This window comes from Gigantopelta aegis, unplaced genomic scaffold (genome assembly GCF_016097555.1).
Source record: "Gigantopelta aegis isolate Gae_Host unplaced genomic scaffold, Gae_host_genome ctg4071_pilon_pilon, whole genome shotgun sequence".
Lineage (NCBI taxonomy): Eukaryota > Metazoa > Mollusca > Gastropoda > Neomphalida > Peltospiridae > Gigantopelta > Gigantopelta aegis.
In genome coordinates this window covers 16,498-33,140 of record NW_024533662.1, presented here as the reverse complement: position 1 = coordinate 33,140, position 16,643 = coordinate 16,498, and the positions used below count along the sequence as shown (strand labels likewise).

The 16,643-nt window shown below is 34.7% G+C and overlaps 1 protein-coding gene and 1 pseudogene across 1 annotated transcript; both read left to right on the top strand.

Annotated features, from left to right (window-relative positions):
• The first annotated feature begins 213 nt into the window (after window positions 1-213).
• Window positions 214-2,779, top strand: LOC121392556 (annotated as a pseudogene).
• A 5,000-nt stretch (window positions 2,780-7,779) lies between these two features.
• LOC121392555 (cysteine protease ATG4D-like) lies at window positions 7,780-15,430 on the top strand. The gene is given in 11 exon segments (XM_041523719.1): window positions 7,780-7,859; window positions 8,560-8,699; window positions 9,185-9,243; window positions 9,245-9,357; window positions 9,453-9,529; window positions 9,754-9,872; window positions 9,962-10,007; window positions 10,010-10,039; window positions 10,089-10,165; window positions 10,368-10,487; window positions 15,299-15,430. Coding segments are annotated over 11 exon segments (993 nt in total).
• The last annotated feature ends 1,213 nt before the right edge of the window (window positions 15,431-16,643 follow it).

The window sequence follows — 16,643 nt, the reverse complement described above, 5'->3', positions numbered from 1 at the left end:
CCGCAATTTAGCAAAATCTTAGTTTCCAACTTACCATATTAACATATGCATTGTTCTTATTATGATGCTACTTCTCAATGTTAATGGAGTCTCTTTGTTATAGATTTCAGAGAAGAGCAGCGGTTAATTCCCATTTCTTGAGTCCCTTCTTCTGGTCACGAGGAACTGCCTGGTATAAGTGTTACCAGTGAGATCTCGATAACTTCGGAAAAAATGGGAGTAAGAAAGGTAATTGGAAAAGGGTACTGGAAAGGAACTGATTTGTGACATGATTCTCTCATTTATTAGTCTCCTCGAGGATGAAGAACCTAGTGATGTGAGGGTGGAAGGAGAGGATGATAGTAGCAGTGTCACTCCGATGAGTTCTATGATGCTGAAGACGAACCTGCGATTACTGAAAATGTAGTTACATCCCCCTCTGTCTCAATCCCTGCAGCTGAGGAGCCCCTCTGGTGAGTTATTAATTTTAAAAAATTACTTCAGTTTTATATTGATTAACAGATATGAAGAAGCAGATGAGTATAATGAACTAGACATGCTAGCAGTACGTTGATATGACAATTACATTCCTGTGGTTTTAAATAATTCATCAATTTTTTGTAGCGAGTTGCTGAAAATAAAAGTTAATTATGCACATGATAAGTCAAGTCAGGATTGGTATGGATCTCCATAGAGTGACATTGCCAACATTTATATTGGAAAAAAAGGGTCACTGTTAGAAATGTATGCTGACTTTTAGCTCATCCTGACCTTTTTGCAAAGTAAAAACATTTTTTAATGTTAATTCTTTAAATCTATTGTCTTTTTCTTTTCTTTTTCTTTTTCTTGACAGTATTAATGATTTTGCAACGGTCCCAAAGAGAGAATAGTAGCAGCTGTGAGGTATTTCTTGGTCTTCTTTCCATGCTGCGAGAAGGTTTCATTACATCATTATTACATCATGTTATATCATCTCTCATTAGGGTACTGTAGCTAAAAAAACCTACAATGCTACTCTCGGAGAGATCTTTCGTTGTTACTGGGGATCTTCCTGATAGTGATACTGCATCAAGTCATCCAGTACAAAGGCATATCATTGACAATGGTCCTGTCCAATTTGCTAGCAATAATTCTGTTACATTTATTGCTGAACAAGTCTCACATCTCCACCTAGTTAGTATTTTAAAATGGCTGACTTAAAGCTGTCTGCTCTCTCTCTCCTCTCTCTCTCTCTCTCTTCTCTCTCTCTCCCCTCTCTCTCTCTGCTCTCACACACACACACACACACACCACACAGTATCTAGTTTCTATGCAGAGTGTCCTAGTAAACCCATGTATGCCAATGGTTCAATTCATACTAAATCAAAGTTTTTAGGTCTTTCACTTGCTACATATTTAGTTGGGCAAACGTAAGTTATATTTACTATAATATTAATAATAATTAATAATATTTGTTATTATAGTTACGTTAACTTTAATGGATCATAATGAGGATTATGAATGTACATTACCAAATGCTTATGCTAGTGAGCTGTCTACTTGTTACTGAGCAGAACAGACTTCCATTTTCTTGCATCTCTCTCTATCTACTAGATCAATCCTGACTGTTCCATGGATGGAACTTGGTGGAAAATGCTATATTAAATGTGAAAAATCTGGTTACCATGCTGTTGTTGAATTTCATTGCAAAGTAACTGGCTTTTATCCAGTATTAGATAATTCATCCATTTAACTAACATGTATCCATTTGTACAACCAGTTATCCATTTACATAACCATTTATCCATCTAGCCTTTCTATGGCGGAAAAAGGCACAGAGTAACAGCTGAATATAGTTAGTTATTCTATCATATAAAGTATGACAAACTTATAATCTTATCTCTCATTTCTAGTGAGGGAACACAGATCGTAAACCATTCATGAAAGTAGAGGGAGAGTGGAATGGTATCATGTACATTAAACATTCTAATGGAGTAAGTACCCATATCTCCTTTAACCCTTTAACTCCACCCCTTTTCAGGATGAGGAAGTCTTTGTTGATACTATTAATAGTCCTACTATTCGTAAAAAATACAAGAAATTAGAAAAACAAGAAGACAATGAAAGTATGAAGAAGTGGTATCCAGTAACAGTTGGACTACGTGATAATGATATTGATGTAGCGAGTATGCTAAACATGCGGTTTGTGAATGGGTGTGGGTTATGGGTGTGGTTAGGTGTGGTTTTTGTTTGTTATAGATTGAGGAGAAACAGCGAGCTGAAGCCCTTGAGAGATTGCAGCAAGTATAGAGTGGAAGCAAAAGGTATAATAGATGGATGGATGGATGAATGGACACATAGATAGATAAATAGAGTCATAGAGGTGGATAAATGGACACATAGATAGATAGATAGATGAATGGATGGATGATCATGTAATAAAATGAATCCATACAATGTATTCTATTATTGTAGTATTTTAATACTGATGGGGAATATGGTGGTACAATGAACCTCTCTCTAAAAGAATGGCTGCTCAGATTTCTTTAGAGGAAAAATAACTAACTCACCAAATAATGGCAATTGTGGGTGGAGAGGTTAAAATTATTAACATATTTTGTAAAAGCACTTACAACTATATTTATAGACTTCATGTTGTATGCTTCATTAAGTATCAAACAAAATAATGTATATAATATGTTATTCATTGAACACAACTATGTACATAATTGATTTTAATGACCACCACTCGTTATCTTGTTCTCAGCTGCCCACTCATTTTCTGCTTCGTAATGAGTATGAGCAGGCAACGAGAGCATGAACATATTAATTCATCCACAACTTTTGATCTTAATTTATCTAGCATCTTAAAAAGAACATGATAAAAATATACATATAAAAATAGAATTTAAAAAGTATTTAAAATTTATTTTAAGTATTTTCACTCTCAAAGTCGCTGTCATAGCAATAGTTAGTTACAGTATTTCTTCATCGTTCATGTCGTGATAAAGTGTACACAGATGACTGTATAGTTCTTCAAATGTTGGACGATCTTTACTTCGCCATTGCCAACAATCTAGCATAACTTGTTTGACCAGACATCCCTGCGGTATATCAAGGTGTTGTCCTTGTCCAATCATTTCAATGACTTCATCATTTGAATGTCCTGCAAAGGTTGTTGACCCAATGTGAAGATTTCCCAGAGGAGAACACCAAAGGAGTACACATCAGTTGCCTCAGAGAATTTGCCATATCTGATACTTTCAGGTGACATCCATCGAATAGGAAGAAGAGCTGAACCTTGAACCCTATATTGAAAGTGAAAGTAGTTATGAAGTAATTAAAATAATATTACTGATGGTTGTAGTGGACTTCAGTATTAACAAACACATCATTCTCGTTGTTGCTATAGTTGACTTAACTGTATTATAGATACAATACTAACTTGTAATAGTCTGATGTATATAAATTTCTTGACATTCAAAGTCTCCTATCTTTATAATAAGACCAGTAGCCACAAGACAGTTTCTAGCAGCAAGATCTCTATGGACTAGTTTTGTAGATGAAATGTACTTCATCCCTTCTGCTATCTAGAAACAAATGGAGAGAGAGAGAGAGAATGAAAAATTGATAATGGACAAATAGAAGTACTTGTATTGCAATTTCCATTAATTGTTGTTGCGTCAAATAGCTCCACCCTTTTCATCTCCGAGTAGTGCAGCATCTCGTAAAAACGAGCACAGGTCCCCTAGATCCATATATTCAAAAATCATAGCATATGGTTCCTGTAATGTACATACTCCAAGAAGACAAACAATTTTTCATGTTTCAAATTTGACATAAATGTGACTTCTCTAAAAAAGTCGTCCATGGCCTCCATGTTGCGTAACTGTTTAACAGCCACTGGAGTAAGGACTCCTTCCTCTATGATCCCCTCGGCCTCTCCCTCGTAGACAATTCCAAATGCCCCTCACCTAATTCACGTTTTAATGTCAATTTTCTTGAGGGAATTCTTTTTTATGTGGTTCTTTCTTTGGCGTCAAGTATCATGAGTTAATTGAAATGCTCTTCCTACAGCTTCTAGCTCTAGTTGTTTTCTGCGTTGTTTGAGTCGATAGTAAATGATCAACCAAATATTATACCTATGTCGTGGCAACCATTATTACAACAGTCAGTGGTACTATTGAGGATACAATAGGAACTATAACATTAGGTTGGGATGGTCTAACTAGAATAGGAGAATAAAATGTAAGATATTCTGTCCATTAAAAACTAACCAATCACCATTTATTCATTCATCTCTTCATCCATTACTTACTTGTAGTCATATTTCCAGTATCATTACAACCTCTATATGGTGGTATATCAATACTGTCATTTATATACATTAACTCCATATAATCTGAAGACAACACAACAATGACTGTATGCTGCATAATAATAAGAATAACTAACCAGCTAGTAGCCTGAACCAATGCTAGCTAGAGAGGGAGAGAGAGAGAGAGAGAGAAGAAGAAACATAGCGAAAATAACAGGTTCTATTTATAACTAAGTTTTATTATCTGACTATTAAATATCTTCTAAGTAGCTAGTTAGATTGGACACTCTACTTTGTTAACTTACTTTGTTCATCACAATGTTTTCCAAATGTGAAGTGAAGTGTACAGTATTCCATTCCAGTTTCTTTTAACATTGTATTTAATACTACATTCACTCTAACCACCTCACTAGCTGTACCAGAACACTCAAACAACACATGTGTACCCCTAAATTAAATAAACCATATTAGTATCTACTATTTTGCATCTGTCTGACTGTCTCTGTCTTACTGTCTGTCTGTCTCTGTCTGACTGTCTGTCTGTCTCTGTCTGACTGTCTGTCTGTCTCTGTTTCTGTCTGTCTGACTGTCTGTCTGTCTGACTGTCTGTATCTCTCTGTCTGACTGTCTCTATCTCTGTCTGTTTGTCTATCTCTGTCTGACTGTCTGTCTGTCTCTGTCTGACTGTCTGTCTGTCTCTGTTTGTCTGTCTGTTTGTCTCTATCTCTGTCTGACTGTCTGTCTGTCTCTGTCTGACTGTCTGTCTGTCTCTGTTTGTCTGTCTGTCTGTGTCTCTATCTCTGTCTGTCTGTCTGTCTGTCTCTGTCTGACTGTCTCTATCTCTGTCTGTTTGTCTATCTCTGTCTGACTGTCTGTCTGTCTCTGTCTGACTGTCTGTCTCTATCTCTGTCTGACTGTCTCTATCTCTGTCTGACTGTCTGTCTGTCTCTGTCTGACTGTCTCTATCTCTGTCTGTTTGTCTATCTCTGTCTGACTGTCTGTCTGTCTCTGTCTGACTGTCTGTCTGTCTCTGTTTGTCTGTCTGTCTGTCTCTGTCTGACTGTCTCTATCTCTGTCTGTGTGTCTATCTCTGTCTGACTGTCTGTCTGTCTCTGTCTGACTGTCTCTATCTCTGTCTGACTGTCTGTCTCTGTCTGACTGTCTCTATCTCTGTCTGACTGTCTGTCTGTCTCTGTCTGACTGTCTCTATCTCTGTCTGTTTGTCTATCTCTGTCTGACTGTCTGTCTGTCTCTGTCTGACTGTCTCTATCTCTGTCTGACTGTCTCTATCTCTGTCTGACTGTCTGTCTGTCTCTGTCTGACTGCTCTATCTCTGTCTGTTTTGTCTATCTCTGTCTGACTGTCTGTCTGTCTCTGTCTGACTGTCTGTCTGTCTCTGTTTGTCTGTCTGTCTGTCTCTGTCTGACTGTCCTCTATCTCTGTCTGTTTGTCTGACTCTGTCTGACTGTCTGTCTGTCTCTGTCTGACTGTCTGTCTATCTCTGTCTGACTGTCTGTCTCTGTCTGACTGTCTGTCTCTGTCTGACTGTCTGTCCTCTGTCTCTGTCTGTCTGACTGTCTGTCTGTCTCTGTCTGTCTCTACTCTCTCTGTCTGTTGTCTCTGTCTGACTGTCTGTCTGTCTCTGTCTGACTGTCTCTATCTCTGTCTGACTGTCTGTCTCTGTCTGACTGTCTCTATCTCTGTCTGACTGTCTGTCTGTCTCTGTCTGACTGTCTCTATCTCTGTCTGTTTGTCTATCTCTGTCTGACTGTCTGTCTGTCTCTGTCTGACTGTCTCTATCTCTGTCTGACTGTCTTATCTCTGTCTGACTGTCTGTCTGTCTCTGTCTGACTGTCTCTATCTCTGTCTGACTGTCTATCTCTGTCTGACTGTCTGTCTGTCTCTGTCTGACTGTCTGTCTGTCTCTGTTTGTCTGTCTGTCTATCTCTGTCTGACTGTCTCTATCTCTGTCTGTGTTGTCTATCTCTGTCTGACTGTCTGTCTGTCTCTGTCTGTTGTCTCTATCTCTGTCTGACTGTCTGTCTGTCTCTGTCTGACTGTCTCTATCTCTGTCGGACTGTCTGTCTGTCTCTGTCTGACTGTCTCTATCTCTGTCTGACTGTCTGTCTCTGTCTGACTGTCTGTCTCTGTCTGACTGTGTCTATCTCTGTCTGACTGTCTGTATCTCTGTCTGACTGTCTATCTCTGTCTGACTGTCTGTCTGTCTCTGTCTGACTGTCTCTATCTCTGTCTGACTGTCTGTCTCTGTCTGACTGTCTCTATCTCTGTCTGACTGTCTGTCTGTCTCTGTCTGACTGTTTGTCTGTCTCTGCCTATCCATGTCTTCCATGTCCATCCATCCTCTGTCACATCTCTGAGTGAACTAGTCTACTGTAATGTCTCTGCCTACTGTTATCCTCCCATCAATGGTGAACATTAAAGGAGGTTGTAATAAAGATGGATTTGATGATGTTACTGTCATGTTAAAATAGACCCAGGTTGATAACCGACAATACAAGAGGAAAAGTCAACAATATCACTACGTAAAATAAAGTTGACTACTATATCTAGACTAAAGATTGTGTATCAATACACACCTGCTCTTATCAAATAAAAATCATCTGGAGAGAGAGAGAGAGAGAGAGAGAGAGAGAGAGAGAAAGTTTACAATCATCTGGATGGTCCAGATTGTCTGTTAAAATGTGTTAACAGAAAATAGATAAGAAAAAATTCTCAAATACTACCAGAACTCCATTATGAGTTCCTGCTAACATATCAGACCCAATATACTATAAGTATTTAAACATTTCTTAAAAGATAAAAGCCAAAAAGGAAAATAACAAAGTGGGGGATAATACACAACTCCCTACATTAAGTAGCTAATTGCTTACATTTGCTGAGTTTAGGCAGAAAACGTATTAAAAATAGTTAATATTCAGTTATAAATGTTAGAAGTGTCTAGAGTGCTGGTAACAGAATGCCATACTTTATGTAAAATTAATACATTTAGGTTCTGATGTTTAAGGCTTAGGGTCTGAGGTATAGTATTAGATTTCCATTAAAGTACAGCATTCTATTACTGGCACTCAAGACATTGTCAAATAAAAGGATTGTATAGATTAATAGACCCAGCTACTTATATAGGAATTTTGTAGAGATTGTATTTTTCTCTCTTACTTTCTTCCTTTTGGCATTATCCTTCTTAATTTTTTATTTTTTTGAAATGATTTTTTTAAATAATTGAGTCTTCTTATATGATTTCCTCACTTGTTATTCCAGGAAATAGACCTTGTTTTAAAATCCCTAGGAGAGCGCAAAAAAAACTAACTGGTGCCCTACAGCAGCTGTCATTGTTCTGTGAAAGAACTGACTGCACTAAAAACGCTAACAAGTATCACAATGAATTCCATAATCAATTGAGAGCAAACCTGGGGGAGTAGCTAATAAATAGGCGTGGCTCAACGGGGCGACGCCCACTACACACAATTTGTTCACTCGTAATGATGGCTACTGCTGGTGGTGCTTCTGAAAGCGATCGCGAGATAGACGGACAAAAAGAGACGAAGAGACTCATAGAAAGAGTGTAATGAGACGTTCAATGAGTTTACCCTCTGCTCCTCCAATGAAAAACAAACTGTTCACCTCACTATACAGACTAAGATATGGTCAGCAGTAAGCATATTAATACCATGTCATCATTCTTGCTATCTAGGATGGAGTTTTAGTTCTAGCGTACAAGTCAGTAACAATCCTCTAATGATATTAGGCAACGTATATATACCAGAAAAAGGTTAGTATAATACTCCAACTCATTGTTTGTATTAAATAAAACTAATGACAAGGTCATGTAGTCAGATGGTCGATCGTGAATTATAAAAATATCATAGTTTGCTTATCATATAATAACTGTATTGATATAGTAGTATTATTACTAGCAGTGAACATTACCTAGTCAGGATAACATTTTATAATGATCATTCATATATAGTTTATATATGTAATGTGCTATCTCAAAATGCAGGGAATGGTTGAATGGACACATTGATTAGTTTAACATATATTGTATCAATGGATGGGATATAAAAGAATAAGAAATTAATGGATGCATGGATTAGATCAATATGGACACATATGTACAACAGCCAAATTAATATAGTTAATTACTATTAATTATTAAAATTAATTGACTTGTAGTAATCTCAACTTGTTCTTCATGTAGATGTTCGTGGTCATAGTGAGGGAGTACCTCCACATGTCATGCAGTTCTTGGATCATTTTTACAGCATACCTTGGATAACGTATCGATGTAACTTCCCTCCTATATCTCCTACAAATTTAACCACGGATTGTGGGTGGGGCTGCATGGTCCGATCTGGTCAGATGTTATTAGCTACTACATTACATTTACATTTATTAGGAAAAGGTGAGAATTAAAGTGTGTGGTTATAATCTCTCTCTCTCTCTCTCGTCTCTCTCTCTCTCTCTCTCTCTCTCTCTCTCTTCCCCTCAGACTGGAGGTTAACTTCTTCAGATGTTCATGGTCATACTATACACAGACAAGTTAGTCTATACACACACATGTACTCAAGTTTTAGATTTGGGGAAATACTTCATTGATTATGTCATAAATCATGCACAGTCATTACTTTTATAAACACTATATCATATAATATTGAAAGTACACTAATATCAGTTGACCTACACTTCATTATGTACACAACAATAATATACAAGTGCATGTGACATCATATGTTTGTACATGTAAATATCATAGACATATTAACATTATATTATAATATATTATTATATAATATTATAGGTATTAATAATATTTAATTAATACACATGTGTGTACTTTGTATGAGAAACAGTCTTTTATAAGTATTAAATTTTTACCATATCTACAAGTTTGTTTTCAAAATATTTTTCAAAAAATACACACACAGATTCTCTCATGGTTTGGTGATGGACCACTGTCTCTATTCCCCATTTTCAATTCATCGAATGATGGATGCAGCCATTCTCCATGGGAATCAACCTGGAGACTGGTTTGGACCTTCTCAAGTAGCCGTTTTAATAAGGTATGAATGAAGATTAGATAAGAAGAGAATCAGACAGACAGGTTGATATATAGATGGATGAAGACGCTTATCTTCATGATTGATCTAAATTATAGGGACTGTGTCAAGAGAGCGCTGAGAGAACACATAAATTTACAGAAATTAAATATCTACGTATCACATGATTGTACAGGTATGTTCTCTAGTAACAATATAGCTAACAATAACATGTAATTACTAAACTAATAAAACTATTGCAATAAATAATATTATTTATACTAAAGGATCTAGTTCTTGTCATGTAATGTTTTAGCTCATGCACACATACACACACACACACACACACACACACACACACACATACACAGATCTGTTATTTTCCTTTTTCTTTTACTTGTTGTATCTATCTTCTTATAGTATATGTAGGTGATGTATTAGATATTTTTGATGCTGATCTTGAACAGTCATTGTTAGTAATGGTACCAGTTAGATTAGGGAGTGAATCACTTAACCCTATATATATACCCTGTGTTAAGGTAAGATGGAGAATAGACAGTCAGAATGATAGATAGATGATGTCAACAATGAATGAAGTTGAATAATTTTTTAACTCTTTTTTTGTTAGGCTCTTTTAGCTCTTGATCACAGTGTTGGTATAATAGGTGGTAAACCAAACATTCAGTATTCTTTGTTGGTCATCAAGGTACCTCCTGTAATTATTAATTAATTAACAAGTCTATTAAAATTTATAGATGACAATTTAATTCATCTTGATCCTCACTACTCACAGACTACAGTAGATATGACAAGACCTGATTTCGATGTTTCTGTATGTGTGTCCATTTATTTGTTCATCCATTATTTATTCATCATCCATCCATCTATACCTCCATTCATCCATCCATTTATATCCCTCCCCGTCCATTCATCCATCTATACTTCCATCCATCCATCTATATCCCCTCCCCGTCCATCCATCCATCTATACTTCCATCCATCCATCTCTATTTCTATCCATCCATCTATTCTAGACATATCATTGTCGTACTCCCAAAAAAATCCCTGTATCAAAAATGGATCCATCCTGTACCCTTGGTTTTTATTGTCATACGTTAGAAGACTTTAAAGAATTTCAAAAACAGGCAGAAAAGGTATCACTTCTCAATATAATATAATATTAGTGTATATTATGTAATATATAGTACAATATTAGTGTATATTATATAATATATTAGTGTATATAGTACAATATATTAGTATATATTATATATATATTAGTGTATATAGTACAATATATTAGTATATATTATAAATATATTAGTGTATATAGTACAATATATAGTACAATATATTAGTGTATATTATAGTATTACCATATATGGGATGAATTTAGGGATTGTCTATTACAACCCTTAATAGTTGTGATAGCACCTTATCTTATGTTTTGTTAACATAAGTAACAATTGTTATACTAATAATAAATGTTTTTCTCACACATTAAACAGTAAACAATCTTATATTGTAAAACCATTGTATACTATAAAGTTTACAGATAATAGAAAGGGTATTAATTTTATTAACCACAATATATAGGTGTGGTATACAATTAAGTACTAAAAATTATTATACATTAAATGATAAAACGCAATAATTCTCTTGCCGTTGGCATGCAGTATTTTTAACATGCTATAATCTATATAGAGTACATGTTGCAGAGGCTACTATTACTATATAAGGTTCCTATGATTTTAAAATATGATCCCTAAATGTTTATATAAAATGACATAATTTTCAAATAGTTTTGTTCATCAAAATAAATTCAAAGAAGACAAATGATGATGTCCTTCTTACATAATAACGCTAGTAACATGTCACTATATTATTGGTAATTATCATTGTTAGGTATTGGCACCTCCCATGCAAAAAGGTCAATATCCATTCTTTTCATTCAGTGAAAAACGATTAGCAAAAATAATCCCACCCAGACATTAGTGTTAGTATGATTGAACATGATGGTGATAATAAAAACTTCATGGATTCATGGTCAGACAATGATGGGTTTGTAATGTTAGATTGTATACCTAATGAGGAGGATGACCCTCAATTATGAGGTTAATTATTAATAGTACCTATGTCCATGTCATATATGTCATTCAATATAACTTTTGAATTAAATTATATATTATATATAATATTAATGTTATTACAATTTTATATATTGTTGTTGTTGATCTTGTATAAACAACTTTTACTATAATTTTTTTATTATTTTTGCTAATCAAACTACCCCTCTCAAGATAAACAGTTAAGTGTTTTTGGTTGCCATGGAAACCTGTATGTTCATAGATGCATGCCATCTGATTGGTTAGTGAGTTTAAGAGTTTCATTTCTAATAATTAATTTGTTTATAGTTTACATAATGTAATAAAACTAAGAGAGTTAAAGATAAAGACAAGTACTATAGTTTTTAGTATCATTCTAAAATTACTGTTATGATGTAAAGACATAACTCAAATCAGTTTAGGTTTATGAATTTAACACGAATCATGTCAATAAATCATGTTTACTTGACAATAATTTTCAAAGATCGCCTAACTTGAAGTGATTGACTCATCAAATGTGGTGATGTACTTACTTGTACACATTATATAGTTACAACAGCTCAAAATAGTTTAGAATAATGAGAATTATAATCATACTATGATCATAAGATATGGACTACAATGTTGTCTGGTTAGTAAGTATTAATGTATGTTATGAATCTTTCGTTTCTAACTTTTGGTTTCGTTTCTGTCTTACACGATCTAAGAAGCTGAGAGAGAGAGAAAGAGGAGAGACAGAGAGGGAGAGAGATGGTAACATATCCCATATCAACAGTTATACAGATGTTCAATACATGATATGTACATGTATGGTATGTCATTACCAGAAACTAACTATCTTAAAATAAAATATAAAATATGTATTTTGCCTATAAATAATATGCTATAACATACTCTGAAATTCACACTCATCCCAGGCATGTTTCTCCTGTGTACATCGCCATGGTAAATAATAATTCTCTTTACGACACTTCATGAGTGGTATAAATAAATGAGCACAATAGTCTCTCAAATTGAGCGGCACTTTAGCTTCAGCCATCTCTTCCTGAGTGACCTTCATTTCTACAGACATCATTATAACCTCATAAATAGCCAAGAGTCAGTTACCTCTTTTAAAAGCAGCCATTAGCATCCAAATTTTTAACCCCTTCTTGTAAGTTCTATTACATTCTTTCACGTGAGCAGAAATTGCATGGCCTTATACTTGTCTAGAGAAACTGTTATAAAGTTCGATGGAAGGAACAAAAGATAATGAAGAAGAGTGTTTAGATAAGATTTATATTTGTTTTAACATTAAAAAAGAGACAATAATATTTACATTAGTAATATGAAATTAACACAATAAAATAAATATTTTGACACAAGCAGTTAACTATACTATTTAGTGTCATGTTCAGTATTAGAGAATTGTCAAATGTAGTTATCAGCTATTCCATTTAGTTTTAGAATAGTACATATAAGGTATATCCATAATAGACTGTTACTTGTAGGTAAAGGAAATGTTACCTGGTAGAGGACGTGCTAAAAGATGTCATTACTCATCATATAATGTCCACTTCACATTTACTAATCATATATTTATATCGCAACATTTACTAATCATATATTTAACCCAGTTTTAACACAACATTAACACAGTCTTAACACACTAGGTGATTTTACTTTATTTTGTTTAGAAGTACCACAATCACTTCATCTTGATAAACCTTCCAGTAATCATCCAAAATTAAAGTAAGTAAGAGTAGAAATCTTTAAAATAAAAACCTCATAAGATAACTTTGCTCTCTCTTGTATGTGTGTGTTTTGTTATTTGAAGAGCAACCTGTATGGCCTTGTGTAGCTCTTCAAACTAAATTGAAGATCACTGCTACTTTTCTAAGAGTGTTAGTTTATGAATCTTAACTATGTTTAAGTTAAAATGGCATTCAATTGTAATCATAAATTGATAATCTTTGATGTTCTTTAATATCATATAATATTGTCTATTAACCTCTGTACCTATTACTGATAGCAGTTTCTAATGTGTCCATTAAAGAAAGGTTTAATGCGTACTTCACATTACATTATAAATCTAATGACATTGTTCTATATATATATTTTATATATCTTCTTTTCTTGCTCCAGTTTGCTGCCTTTGGTCTAGTGGTCCATGGAAAAAACTCTGGTTAAAATTTGGTTATGATCCACAAGTTTGATCCTTCTGGTAAAATGTAAACTATCCATTATATAAATGTACCTAACTTGTAAATTCTGACCAATCAAATTGCTTTATTTGAAGTTAATAACTATCTCATTACCTTATATAATTATACTAATAACTTACAAATTTGTATTGCAGATATTAAAGTCTTGATTTCCGAGTTTCCAAAGCTCTTGAGTCTACTGTTGTTGCACCTTCACAAGGCTATCAAGAACATGTATTATGAATTTATGACCTATTGGTGTAAGAGGAGAGATGGAGAAAGGAAATACAAGAAACAGTAAGTATCAGGAGATGAGAATCTTAGACTAGCAGAAGAGAGGCTCAAAGATACTACTGGTAAGAATCAATACTCCTGATATCTGGAATGGAGCACTTAGACAACTTCTGTAATAGAAATGACAGCTGTTTTTTTTTGGGAGAAGATAAAGGACAGCTGGTTTTTTTGGAGGGAAGATAAAGGATATTTGTTATGTTCATTAGTCTACTCATTCTACTTGTGTTAGTAGTTCTTTTTCTTACAGAGGACATTGATGAGTATATTTAGTCCTAACACATATCCACATCAGAGACAACAACTTTATCAGTTATGTGATCTAAAAGATGACACACTTCAAGCTATTATACATAACAATGATAGACCAATTGTCATGTAAGCATTATTAATAATACATTATATCATTGAATTGGAATAAATACTTGTTCTGTTGTTCCATTGATGTTAATTGAATCTTGTTTCCATATTAGGAAATAACTAGATGGTATGAAGACACATATGACACAAAGGAATGATTGACCTGATAATAGTTAAAGCACAAAGAGAAAGTATGTCCGGAGACCCAATACAGTAACTGATCTATCACCTGTTTTAGCCTGTATGAACACACCCTCCTTAATTTTAACATACAAATTGATAAGGTAAATGTTAGGCTTGTAGGATAATTGTTAAAATTAAGGAAGACAAATGTGGAGTCACGTGATTGTAGAAGTAAAGGCTCAATTGGGATATTGTTCAATTTTGTTATATATTAGGACGTAATATTGAGAAGCCAGTTGTAAAAGAGGAAATGGAGCCAGATATATCTGGTATAGCAGCAGAACTGGACCCAGAGTCTCTATAACAGTAACATTCATGTATATATGTGTTCATGTATGTAACTATGACTTCATTGAGAGCAATGTTAGTTCACATTCTTCATTGTTATTTTCTTTTGGTTGATCAATTATAGACTGTCAGCTGACCAACAAAGCAGGTTGGTACAATTGATCGAAAAGGCTACATTGCATTGTTAGCTGTTGATTTATATTAATAATCATTACTGAACTTATATAATTCTTCTTCCGATTATTATCATTTGTTTCAGTCAACATCATTACATTACATATATTCGTTGTTAACAATTGTGGGGCTGGAATAGATAAAGTACTGTAATATTGTATGTATTTACAAAACATTTAATTGAATGTTAATCAGATCAATTAAAAATCAATTAATGTTTGTCACAAGTGGTGAGTTTTTCCCGCCAAATTGTCCACGAGTGGTGAGTTTTTCCCGCCAAATTGTCACGAGCTTGTGCCTTGCGTTTGTCAAAATGAAGCATGACAGAGATGTCTTGATAATATATAATGGGACTCCATTTTGCACTATATCGGTGTACAGACCCCCGTGGGTCTTCGTCGCTACGACTCGTCTCTTCGTTGGATCGCCTCTCCACGACTCGTCTCTTCGTTGGATCACCTCTCCACGACTCGTCTCTTCATTCGTCGCTGGATCATCTTTTCAAAGTTATGATCACTCTTTTCATTTTTCTTTTCTGTAATTTTTTTTATTTAATCATTATTTTTTCTTTTAATTTTTGTTTGTATCAATTAGTTCGCTGATTGTTTTTTCTTTTAATTTCAGGACAGAATTTGGAAGCTCTTACTATGGGTCATCTGATGTTCTCTGATGTTCTGACTGTTCTCTGATGTTTTTGACTGTTCTCTGATGTTCTGACTGTTCTCTGGTGTTTTGACTGTTCTCTGATGTTCTGACTGTTCTCTGGTGTTTTTGACTGTTCTCTGATGTTCTGACTGTTCTCAGGCCTCTGATGTTCTCTGAAGTTCCTTGGATGAAAAAGATGAGTCGCTCTCCTGGCTGGTCTCTCCTGTCTTCTTCCTTCAAGCCTTCTTTCCTCTTCTTTAATTTTTTATTTTTTTATTTTTTTTGGGCCTCCAGCCCATACACCATACACACACTCATACAATCTCTAAAAATCATCTCCCTCCTGCCGCTCGGCGGCCTAAAAAAAATTTTTTTAATATCTCAGGCCGCCGAGTGGCGGGGGGAGCTCTGATCTTCTAGGGTGCGTGTGTGTGTGCTGTGTGTGTGTGTGTGTTGGCTGGTCCTTTTTCACTTCCTCTGTCTCTCTTCACTCTCTATCCACTCATTGCCACGATCAGTTCATAACTACTCTCTTTTTCTTTCCCTGCAGGAGCAGCACTGGTGAAAAAGGTGAGCTGTCTTTCCATCCATCCATCCACTTTTCATCCATTCTTTAGTAATCCAGTTTGTTATTCTTCTCTTTCTTCCTCTATGTTCTCAACTGATGGACTGACTGGACTCTTGGGAACTCTCTATCTTCTCTTTTCTACAATTGCTGGATTGGAGACCTTCACTGGACTTACTGACTGGACTCTTGGGAACTCTCTATCTTCTCTTTTCTACGTACAGTTGCTGGATTGGAGACCTTCACTGGACTTACTGACTGGACTCTTGGGAACTCTCTATCTTCTCTTTTCTACATACAGTTGCTGGATTGGAGACCTTCACTGGACTTCTTAGAGACTGTCTTATTTTTTGTTATTTTTTGTTTTCTTTGTTAATTTTTAGTTTAGTTGTATTTTTTTGTATTTTTATTTTTTGGTATTTTTTTCTATTATAGTTAATTGTCTTTACAAAACATTTTTCACTGAAATTTTCAAAAGTCAATCTTAACTTTAAAGATATTTTAAGTTAAAAATCA